Genomic DNA, 12,409 nt, shown 5'->3' with positions numbered 1-12,409 from the left:
AAAAATATATATATATATTTTTGTATATATATATATATATATATATATATACACACACACACACACACACACACACACACACACACACACATTGAGCTGAGGCAGTTATGTAAAATCAACAAACCAAAATAATTAAATAAATAAGATCAACAAATTAAAAAGCTGGCTTTCTGAAAAGATAAAACTGATGATAAATCCCTAGCAAGACTGACCAAGGAAAAAAATTATCAGAAGTGGAAAAATGTCTACGGGGTCACTATAGACCCTGAAGACATTAAAAAGATAATAAGACAACACTCATTCATGATAACTGTTAGTACTGCCTTGTGGAAATACTGATAACCCTCAAATTATGGTTTATTATCCTCTAGTACATTAACCAGTTTATTCTAGCAACTCTATTTCAGTGTTTTTTTTTCCTGCCTTTCACTACCTATATTAGCCTGTCTCTCCTACTCTTTGAATCAACTTTATCATCCTGCTGTTTTCCTCACTACTGAGTTAAATAAACCTTTGACAGTCTCAATTATAAAAACTAGGAATACAGGGAAATTTCATTCATCTGATAAAGATTACCTACAAAAAGGCTGACAGCAAACATCAAAATGGTAAATTATTAGAAGCTCCATTTGCTCAAAGACTGGAAATAAAACCTATCATCACTTTTATTTTATACTGGAGGATCTAGCTCACCCAACCAAGATAAAAAAAAAGACAAGACTTAAGAATTGAAAAGGAGAAGGTAAAATGGTCATTATTCACAAAGGACATGACTGTGTGCACAGAAAATCCAAAAGAATCCACTAACAAATACTAGAATTAATAGGGAAATTTACCAAGGCTGCTGAACACAGGTGTCAAAATACACAAAAATCTACTTAATTTCTCTTTAATAATAACAAAGAGAAAATGAAATTTCAAAAAGGATTCCATTTAAAATAGCTTCAAAAACATTAGTTTCCTAGGAATAAGTTTAATGAAAGATGTGCAAGACACTGAAAACTATATGAGATATGACATTATTGACAAAAATTAAAGAAGATCCAAGGAAGTGGAGGGTATACCATGTTCTTGGAGACTCAATATTGGAAAGATGTCACTTCTCCTCAAATGGATCTAAAGCAACACTGTCCAATGAAAATATAATTGACCCACATATGTAATCTAAAACATTTTAGTAGCCATATTAAAAAATAAAAAGAAACAGGTAAAATTAATTTTAACAATATATTTTATTTAATCTAATACACCCAAAGTAGTATTTTAACATGTAATTAATATAAATATATTGATATTTTGGGGGGGTACTAAACCTTCAGATCCAATATATGTTTTATGCTTACAGCACACATGAATTCGAACTAGCCACATTTTAAGCATCATTATCCACATGTGGCTAGTGGTTACCATACTGGGCTGCCCAGATCCAGAGATTCAATGTAATTCTAATCAAAACTGCAGCAGATATTTCTGTGGACATCGACATGCTGATTCTAAAATGTGTCTGGAATTTCCAAGGACCAGGAACAGCAAAGGTAATCCTGAAGACCAAAACTGGAAAACATACACCACCACATTAAGATGAACAATACTACTACATTAAGACAATGTGGTGTTGCTACAAGGATAGAGAAATATATCAATGAAACAGAATAGAGTTCAGAAACATATAGTCACCTGACTATGACAAAGGTGACCAGATTATGATAAAGGTGACTGCAGGGTACTGGGGAAAGGATGGTCTTTTCATTAAATGATGCTTGATCAATGAGATATCCTTTGGGGAAAAAATGGATCTTAACTCCTAAGACACTATATACAAAAATCAATTCTAGATGGACCGTAGATCTAAATGTGAAATAATAAACCTTTTAGAGGAAAATATCCTCGTGACCTTGGGAATAGGTGAAGATGACTTAAATAGGACACAATAAATCACTGATTAAGGAAAAACTGATAAAGAGACTAAAAAAGATGTGCTTACTTCCTCTTGTTGGAAGGCAGGAGGCAATGTTGGTGAAGGTGCAAAAGGAGGTGGAGAGATAACCTTCCTTTCCTCTAGTTGTGCCATGATTTCCTTTCGTCTTCGATGTAGCTCATCTAGGCTAGGATGGGGCTGGGGAGGGGGAGGAAGCCGGCTGTAAGGAGGCTCCTGAAAATGCAAAGATGAGTAAAAATTGAAAAAGAATTTCAGGACACACTGATTCACTTAGCACATATTTTAAATAAGCAGCTTGTATACTCATCTTAACATCCGAAATAGCAAGACTTAATAAAACAAAGCAAAACAAACCAAACAAAACCCCCAAAAGCTCTCAGGATTTCCCAAAGAGCTAAACTTAAGTTTCTTTCTCTTGGTCAGAGACCATAATTTCTAAATAAATGAAGAAATGTTAATAAAATCATCTAATGTTCAGAAACTAAGATGGGTTAGCGGGGGTGGGGTATTAATTTTTTTCCCCTTTAAAAGTTAAAAAAAAACAACCTATGCAGATTATGAAAAGGTGAAAAAAGAGAAGATGTTTTCTTTTAAAAAAGAACTGATTGATCAAAGAGTTATTACCATGGCAAAAGGTTAAAAAAAAATCACTGCTAGCAATAATCAAGTAAATCTATATAATAATAAAAACCCCAAAAACCCAGCATACTCTGTTGTACGAAGGTCTGATCTGAGTTGGGTGGGGAGCCACTGGATAGTAACCCTCCATCTGTTGGTATCTTTCTCTGGATTCTGGTACATAGGATGGTACTGCTGCAGGTGGAATCTCAATGGGTATAGGACTTTCTCGGAAAATCTCCTCTCTTGTATAAGACTGAGCAGGGTATACTCGACGGCCATCATAGTGTGGTGGGTACATAGGTGGGTACTGTTGTGGCTGTGTGCCATATTGAGAGTTTACTACACGATCTTGGAGGTACGGTGGATAATGATCCAAGTAGGGAGGACCAGGTTCAGGAGCAGATGGTGGAGGTCGGACAAAGCGGGACACACATTGTGGTGGTGGAGGATAGTACATACCTGTACAATACAAAAGAGGAACCAAAAGCAACAATGAGCCAATCTATTTTTCTATTTAAGACTTCTCCTTTTAAAATATTTCAACACTAAAGAATTAAAAATCCACTCCTTTCTTTAGATGTTTTTCCCTCTGCTTATGTAGTCAGGCTAGCTTTGCGAAAAATAACAAGCAAAAATTATCCTTAAAAGTTACTGAAAACACCAATCTACTTATAGTCTACAACAGTAAATTGGCTCTCTCAATTATTTGATCATCTTTCTGGTGTGCCTTAACATACTGCAAACACTGAAAAAGCAAAAAAAAAATATTTCCCTGAAGCTTAGGTTCTACAGATCACTCATTTGCGTAAGTTTTGAATGTGAAATTGAGTTAACTGGAAAGAGATCCATTCTGCTGGTACAGATCTAGTAGCTAACTGCATAGCTCTAGAGTTCTTTGTTTTTTGGCTGTGCCGTGTGGTATGTGGGATCTTAGTTCCCCACCAGGGATTGAACCCATGCCCTCTGCGGTGGAAGTGCAGAGTCTTAACCACTGGTCCGCCAGGGAAGTCCCCTAGAGTTCTTGAGACAACAGTCGTGGCAGTAGCTTCCCAATTTCAAGACGTTTGCCTCAACTGATGAGCTCCTCAAGTTGGCGATTAGGGCAGAAGTTTCCTATTTCTACAGCTTCATTGTAACAGGTTCTTTCAGCAACTAGTTCTGGGACTCATTCCTGGAGGCCTAGCTTAAGTCTGCTTTTCCAATGCTTCTACTGATTTTGTAGGACTCTCTGCATTAAACCTCTTACTGCTAACATAGCCAGAATGATTTCTAATATCTGCAATTGAACCCTTACTGATTCAGCATATTTAAGGTTAACTCAACAAAAGCAGTTGGGTTTTTCCTGCAACGAATGGTCAAAAGGAAGACACAGATCAACTTTTATCATATTCTTATATGTATTAATGACACCATGCCAACTTAAAACTACTTTTTTTGAAATCAAAAAAGACACTGCTGATTCAAAATTAATATAGGAAATTAATAAAAGGAAATGGAGAACACCTTGAATCTATCCCAGTTTAAAAAACAATAGAGGGAGGGGCTTCCCTGGTGGCACAGTGGTTGAGAGTCCGCCTGCTGATGCGGGGGACACGGGTTCGTGCCCCGATCCGGGAAGATCCCACATGCCGCGGAGTGGCTGGGCCCGTGAGCCATGGCTGCTGAGCCTGTGCTCTGCAACGGGAGAGGCCACAACAGTGAGAGGCCCACGTACCGCAAAAAAAAAAAAGAAAAAACAATAGCAGTATACTGTTTTTGACAAAGAGAGTCAACACTTTAGTTTACATATCATTGCTTATTTTTTCACATGAATTACATTATGTGAAACCTCAATCAAGTCCTCTCCTGCATTCTCCATACCTGGTATATTATCATTAAAACTGGCTAATTTTCCACATTTGTCTATTTTCTCAAATACTTTCTTTTTTCCCATCACACTAATCCAGACCTCAACAGTCACACCTGGATTAACAACAAGTCTCTTTACTCCTCCTTGACTCTAGACTCTCATCTTTACAATCCATTTGTAAATTTTCCTTTCTATTCCCAATACCTCTACTTAGGGCATCCTTCCACAAAGTCTTTTGATCCCTCAAGTTCTCAATGATCTTCCTTGAGTCTTGTAGTTAATTCCTACCAAACAAATATTAACTACCACAACTGAACACTTCATTTTAAACACATATATAGATATATATACTCTCACACATATAGTTTTCTATTCTTTACTAATACTGATTCTATACTATAAACTCTCTAAAAGTATGTATTTGCATTTTTTCATATATATTACAGGGCCTAGAAAAAATATTAGGTGACAACCAAAAGCAAAAAAATGTACTGTGTGTTTAATTTATATCCACTGTAATATTAAATTCTTTTTTTTGTACTTGAAGAAAATTTTCGTCAGGAAAATATATACGGCCTCAGCAAATTTCCATTGTCTACTTGGATGACTTACTTCTATAAATATGTAAACATATTTAATATACAACTGCTTTTAGTAGTCAGGGCGAATTACTTTTCATAGCTTTGCTACTTCATTTATTTCATACTATTTAGTTGATCATATAACCTTGGTTTTTTCCAAGTGTTAAAAAAAGCATTTATTTATTTTGAGATTACTGAAAATATGATCACTCTTGAGATCATTCTCATAACTTCTAAGAAAAGTGAGTGACATAAATGAAAGATCATTACCCTGCTGATAAGGTGCTGGTTCAAATGGTGGAGCAGCTCCTCGAGGATCCTGGTAATAAACATCCGCCTGTTGTGCTGGATATAACTGAGAACCTCGTGGTACCATCTGAAGTGATTTGGTGACAGGCATAGGGGGCAGGTCTGTTGGCCCTCTTGGAGGTACAGGATGTGGATTAACAGGCAAGGCAGAAATACTCTTAGGGACAGATTCTAGCCTATGGGAGCAAGATTCTGCAAGTCAAGTTTAAGGTCTTGAAAATACTTCTAATGTACACAAATTGTTAAATGTAAAAAAAATTGCCACAATTTGGGAAACTGGTTTCTTCCAATAGCCATTTCTTCTACAAAATTTGCAAACTGTGATCTTATGTCACCTATGTTAATTGTTTCTCAAAAATCACTGGCACAGGAAATAGAAATAAAAAACAACAAAATAAGCCCCCCAAACAAAGCACTGATTATTCTTTCTTCCTTCTACTTTATGTCTATAAAGAAACTTTAAATAAAAGTTAGGAAAAACAACGTACAGGTCAGGAGGGGATCCAGGGGCACTACTGCTCAGGTGATCTATCTTTCCTGGTTTCAGACTAGAATCGTAGCTGGGGTCTGTCCCTCGTGGAATCAGCTGTGTTACTGTACTCCCTGCTGATACAATTCCATTTGGCAGAGCAGGGGTTTTTCTGCTAGGCAGATCCACTGCACCTTCATCCGGAAGGATAGCTGTTGAAGGCAGGCCCACCTCATTAAGTTGACCCAAAGAGGCACTCAGGGGTCTTCTGGGTACCAGGCGTTTGTTCATTTTACGAAACCTATATAAAAAGCACAAGGCACACACCAAAAACCAAAACTGTAAAAGCTTTTAAAAATCAAGAACTAAAATGTATTTAAGAAACGGATAAAAAAGGAAAGGATTCCAAGCACATCATTTTCTAGAAATTCTTTTGAAACACTGGCTCTAGCTATCAACTTGAAAACTTGTGTATGTGTATACACACACACACACACACACACACACACACACACAAACACACACACTCTGGGGTAGGGGGCAGGGGGCAGACCACCCATCAGGTGTAACTACTGTTAATAGCTTGGTATATAATACAGATTTTTCCACTCCATACACTGGCTTAATATTCTTACATTTGTAAGATTATAAATTACAGAAATAGGGTCATACATGGCTGCACAGTAAATATTTTCCTCTACTTCATAACCTTAAATATTTCTTTATGTCATTACATTTTAGGTTGTCCCTCATTTTTTGCTATTAAAACAATGCAATAACAGAAAATTATGTACATGTACTTTGCACTTGTGTGAATAACCAAAAGCAGAATTATTAAGTCTAATGTATGCACGTTAGAAACTCTTATAATGCTCCAAAGCTATTATAACTACTACTGATTAACAAAAAAAGGCTTTTTTCAATACCTCATTAAACACTGGCTAGCCTCAGTCTTTGACAATTTGACAGTTCAAAAATATCAAGTTTTATTTTACTTTTTATTTCTTTAACAATTCATGATCTTGAACACAGTTTTCACATGTTTGCTGGTCATTAGTGTTTTTTCTGTGAATTGCTTATTTACATGATCCATATCTACTGGTTCTTCTCTTTCTTACAGATTTGTAGGAGCTCATTTTATGTTGCGGATATCAGCCTTTTCTATGTCATTTCCCCACTTTTTTTTTTTTTTAAGTTTGTGGTGTTTGGGCCATTATCTTAGTTTTTAATTTTCACGTAATCAAATTTATTGATCTCCTTTATAGATGCTAGGTGTCATTCATAAAAAATCCTTCCTACTGTAAGATTATATAACAACCACAAAAATTTCTAAGTACTCTATAGTTTCCTTTTTAAATATTTAAATATCTGATAAATTTATAATTTGTTTTGGTGTAAAGGTAATAATCCAGCCCTATTTTTCAAATGGATAGAGTTGTTTCATCATCATGTTTTTTTGGTATTGAAGTGAAATGCCACCTTTTGCACATATGCTGAGTTCCTATATGTATCTGGAACTCTTTCTAGATTTTCTATTGTATTTCATTGGTCTATCTATTCCTATGCTAATACCACAGTCTTTATACTTACTTTAGCTCATAAAACAGGTTAATAGTTATTAGTCTAGTCCCTGCTGAAGACCTTTTTTTCCCAAAATTTTCCTGGCTATTGGCATATTTTTTCTCCAAATGAATGATTTTGTTAGGTTCCCAAAATCATCACGTTAAGATTCTAATTGGGATTTCACTGAACTTACTGTTTAAGAGGAAACAAAACCTTTATAATGCCACGTCTTATCCAAGAACACAGTATGCTTCTTTATTTATTTAACCCTTCTCTTATGTTCCTATGTAGTTTACTAATTCAATTCAAGAGATCCTGGCTATTTCTTATTAGCTTATTATTTGGTGTTTATCTTTTTTGTTTTTGTTGTTAACGCAAAAGGGATCTTAATGTCACCTTACTTTTTAACTGGTTATGTTTCCCTTTCTAGTTTATATGAGAGTACTTCATTTTTGTAAACTAATTTTTTGATTTGCTACCTTACTAAATTCTTGTTTCTTTTGTTTCTAGTATTTCTCTTGAGTTTTCCCATTTAATGATTTTGGCTATTTTATTCTCTTGTTTACATACATTAGCTACAACTTCCAGAATGTTAAATAACATTTTTTACTAGTAGAAAATTTTCCCTTACTCTTGTCTGTAACAAGACTGAATCTAATAGACTAATACCAATTAAGCATCATGCTATCATGCTGGCTTTTGATTTGAGATATAATTATCATGTTGGGAAAACATCTATGATGTTTTTGTTCTACTAAGGGATCTTGATCTATCACGGACATCGGATATTATTCAAATGCCTTTTGGCATCTTTGGATATGATCACGTGGTTATCATACCCATTCTTCTCTAACCCAGAGTATGCTACCTTTGCACTTAGTAATGGTGTCTATTTTAATGTATTACTGAATTCTAAGTTTTAATATTTGGGATTTTAAAAATATTAATGTGTGAGATGAATTTGTAGTTTTCTTTAATTGTGCTTTGTCAAATTTACTGTCAGCATTATACTGGTTTTATAAAACAATTAAGAAGCTTTTCCTTTCTTTCTACTATGTGCTGGTAATTTAACATCATTGAAATTATCTGGTCCTTGAAATTTGAAATAATCTGTGAAAATGAGCCAGGCAATAAATAATTTCTTGAATAGAGCAAAGGGCAAATTTTTCCATTGGAAATGCATTATTCAATTATTAAAATCAATCAGCTAAAGTTGATGAAAATCCTTAGACTTTTAATTGGGGGGGTGGGGAGGAGATAGTGAAAATGAATCACTTTTAGATTCAGTTAACCACAAGTAGCTTCCTACTTGTAGGCACAATGTAATGAAAGGTGAAGAAACTGCTTTGGTTTTCTTTTTTTAAATTCTGTATTACTTTCTAAACATTTCCTACTCATCAAAGGGAATGCAACTACATCTACATATTTCTCAATGGCAGCAAATTATTCTACTTAACAATTCTATCTTATTCTCTAACAAATTACTGGAGGTTGAGTCTGATGATTTTCACACTTACTTTTCCAGTTCCTCCTGTGAGTGTGCAAATGTACAGCTGGCCCCACGAGGGCATCCTCCTCTCTGCTTCATGTCTCGACACATGTATGTTTTATATTTGCTATGCTGTGGAGGCTACGATCAAAATTAAAACATTAGCCATTTAAAAAAATGTAAATCTTGCATTGCCATTTTAGGATCTTAATAATCTATATGAATAATTCAGACTAACTCATACACTTATCTAGACTGCCCAGACAAGTCCTGGAAAGTGTGCAAAATAAATTACTTAAAAAAAAAAAAGGAGTCCTGATTTTTCTGATATGCTGATATTAACTATCAAACATGTAACATCACATAAATTCTTGATTCAATCTCATGAGAGCTCTATGATCTTCTCTCCAACGTTTTACAGCAAGCACACCACTGGAGATTAGGACTTTCAAATATTTAAACTGCCTACTAATATTTGTTGTGGACAATGTTCAATATAGCTATACTTACAATTATGTTTCCTTATAACACACTACAAATCTACAAGAGGCAGAACTTAAAAGTTAATATTATTTTTGTAGCATTCTTCATGATGTCTAATGGAACAGGGAGTTAAAAGTAAGTTTTTAATTTTCTAAATTTCTTAATCATAAAATAAAGCCCTTATCTGTGCTTAGATTGGGAAAAGCATATCCATATTATTCTACTAGAACACTTTTAATATTTCTTACTTTTAAAGAAAAAAGGAATACTGAATAATCTATTGTTAATATTTACTGAGCCAGATAAATTAATAACAAAGTTTTAATTTCTCAAGCTTACTGCTACAAAATAAAAGATGTACTGAACCTAACATAAATTCTGAGGGCAAAATGAAATTATTGGGAGTAAAATTAAAAACTCTAGCCATAACACAGGCTATTATATTTTACTGCCATATATTTCATCTAAAAATACTTGAGGAAAATTTGGCCCACTGTCATAAGAGACATTATGAATGAAAAATATCTGAATGCTAATGCAGAAAAAGCATTTACAAAATATGTGAACAGTACTGGAGAGATACAGCATTAGCACTAAAAAGTGACATCTATTGTCAAACTGAAGTGCAATAGTAACCAAAGAGAATAATTTTATATAAATGGAATAACCTTTAGCAAGAATCAAATGCTGCTATATCCAATGTGAAAACTGACTCCAGCACATTAGACCAACAAGGATTATTTAATTTCAATGTCGTCAGATAAAATTACTAGGGTAATCCAATAAACTGGCTGCTAACCATTCTGAACTATAAATCTTATAATTTTTGTTACATTCTTCATGATGTCTAATGGAACAGGGAGTTAAAAATAGGTTTTTATTTTAGTTTAATTTCTAGTTTTTACGGAGTCTAAAAATATTCATGTCATCCTGTTGGCTCTGTTTTGTTTTTATCTGTAAGGACAGACACAGTGGCTTACTTCTAAGTTTCAAACATCTCCTTTACCTGCTGTTGATCTGCTCCTTTTTTGCTGTGATTCTGGATATAATCAACCAACCCGTGTACCACTGTACGCACAGCAACCAGCCCATTTTCTAGCTGTTCCCAAGTAGGAGGAGGAGCATCTACACAACAAATTTAAAAAATTTTCAGACTATGTTATTCAATGTTCTGCCCAATATTAAATTAGTAAAGGAGTGTCAGCATTTCAGTGAAATCAAGTTAAGCTTCATACAGCTATTCATGGAATAGCTTATTCACCTAAACATCATCTTAAAGGAAAAAATATATCCTTTTAAAGCAGGGGTTACAATCTAAAATAGCTTCAGGGACAGTGAAGGTAACATAAAGGAATTAAATATGACAGATAATAAATGGCAACCGTCATCAGACCCTTAGTGTTGGAAATAGCAATAAAGAGTGACAGGGATTGTGTTAAAGAGTATGTCTCGGGCTTCCCTGGTGGTGCGGTGGTTGAGAATCCGTCTGCCGATGCAGGGGACACGGGTTCGTGCCCCGGTCTGGGAAGATCCCACATGCCGCGAAGCGGCTGGGCCCGTGAGCCATGGCCGCTGAGCCTGCACGTCCGGAGCCTGTGCTCCGCAACGGGAGAGGCCACAACAGTGAGAGGCCCGTGTACAGCAAAAAAAAAAAAAAAGAAAAAAAAAGAGTATATCTCACATCTAAGATTATCGTTACTATTCAACTTTAGCTGACTGTCGTTATGTGAAGATGCAAGGCTGACACTGGCAGATACACCACTGTTTCCTAGGTAAAACTGAAATTTGAGATTTTTATGTAAAAATTTCTAGTTTTTGAGTGTTTGTACCTAAAAACTTTAGAGTATAGTGCAGACCAACACTTTGTGGATCAAACGAACTTGACTGTGGACTGCCTACAGTCAGCCAATTTGTAATGTCTATTTTGAAATTCTTTGTAAAGCAAGTATTGCTAAACAGAATGCTTAAAAAATTTAGTAGAAGAGCTATCATATAAAGCAGCTATGCTATACACACTCTTCGTTTAGTTAAGTACTGTGACTTTATAAAGGAAAAATTAACTGTAGGGCTAAATATGAAATGTTCTCTAAAAGAAATATAAAATGAAGCGAGAACACATATGTAGAAATGACTTCCTGTTGGAACACTCTAAAAAACTTCTGGGTGATGGCATTTGAACTAGGCTTTGAAAGACAGGTGGAATTTCAACAGGAAAAAAGGATAAAGATGCAGAGAAAGTAAAGAGATCAGTCATACAACAAAGTATTTTAATGAACACCTACTAAATTCCAGGTATTATTCTAGTTGGGAGGGAAGCAGTAGCAATCAAAACAAGAATCTCTATTCTATTCAAGGAGAAAAGCCAGATAATCAATAAGATAAATAACCAAAATACAAAGTATTTAGATACTGAGTTGAATAAATAGAGCAAGGAAAGGGAGTGGGACAGGTATGTGTAAAATTTTAGACAGGGTAGCCTGAAAAGGCCGCCTTGAGAAGGTTACATTTGATTAAAGACCTGAAAGTAGGGTTTGAGTGTGCCTTGTAGATATATTAGGATATATGAGGAGAAAAACATTCTAGGAAAATGAAAGAATAAGTGCAAAGGCCCTAATATGGGAGTATGCCTGACATGTTCACGGAGGTGAAATCTGGAATGAATGAGGTGGGAAAAGAGTAAAAGAAGTTGGAGAGAGGTAAAGGAAGACCAGATCATGTGAGGCCTGGTAGGTCATAGAAAAGACTGGCTTTTACTGAGTGATGGAAAGCACTGGAGAGTTTTTGAGCAGAGGGGTAATAGGATCACTCTGGCTCCTATGTTAGAACCAGACAGACATCAGAAGGCTATTCCATAATCTATGAAGAGGGATGAGGGGGGTAGCAGTGAAGGTGATAAGTAGATGGATTCCTAATGGATTTTAAAGGTAAGGCCTACAAGATATACTGATAGATCAGATGTACCTTATGAGAGAAAGATGAGTTGATGGTATCTCCAAGGTGTTTGGACTGAGGAAATGGAAGGATGGAGTTGCCACTAACAGGAATGGTGGGTGGGTGGGGGACAGGGGATGGAACTCACTTTTGGACAGACTACTTTTGAAATTCT

General features: G+C 35.3%; 1 protein-coding gene across 4 annotated transcripts in view; it reads right to left on the bottom strand.

Annotated features, from left to right (window-relative positions):
* Positions 1 to 12,409, bottom strand: part of RC3H1 (ring finger and CCCH-type domains 1) — a 91,420-nt gene that overhangs the window by 17,945 nt on the left and 61,066 nt on the right. For all 4 annotated transcript variants that reach the window (XM_082612060.1, XM_082612061.1, XM_082612059.1 and 1 more), the window contains exons 8-13: positions 10,310 to 10,428; positions 8,849 to 8,961; positions 5,788 to 6,069; positions 5,261 to 5,475; positions 2,649 to 3,019; positions 1,985 to 2,152 (exon numbers count right to left, since the gene is read on the bottom strand). In XM_082612060.1, the coding sequence (XP_082468186.1) occupies positions 1,985 to 2,152; positions 2,649 to 3,019; positions 5,261 to 5,475; positions 5,788 to 6,069; positions 8,849 to 8,961; positions 10,310 to 10,428 (1,268 nt within the window). The remainder of the gene's footprint in view (positions 1 to 1,984; positions 2,153 to 2,648; positions 3,020 to 5,260; positions 5,476 to 5,787; positions 6,070 to 8,848; positions 8,962 to 10,309; positions 10,429 to 12,409) is intronic.

This window comes from Mesoplodon mirus (genome assembly GCF_964341445.2).
Source record: "Mesoplodon mirus genome assembly, chromosome: 3".
NCBI classification, from domain to species: Eukaryota; Metazoa; Chordata; class Mammalia; order Artiodactyla; family Ziphiidae; genus Mesoplodon; species Mesoplodon mirus.
This window is presented reverse-complemented; position numbering and strand designations above follow the sequence as displayed.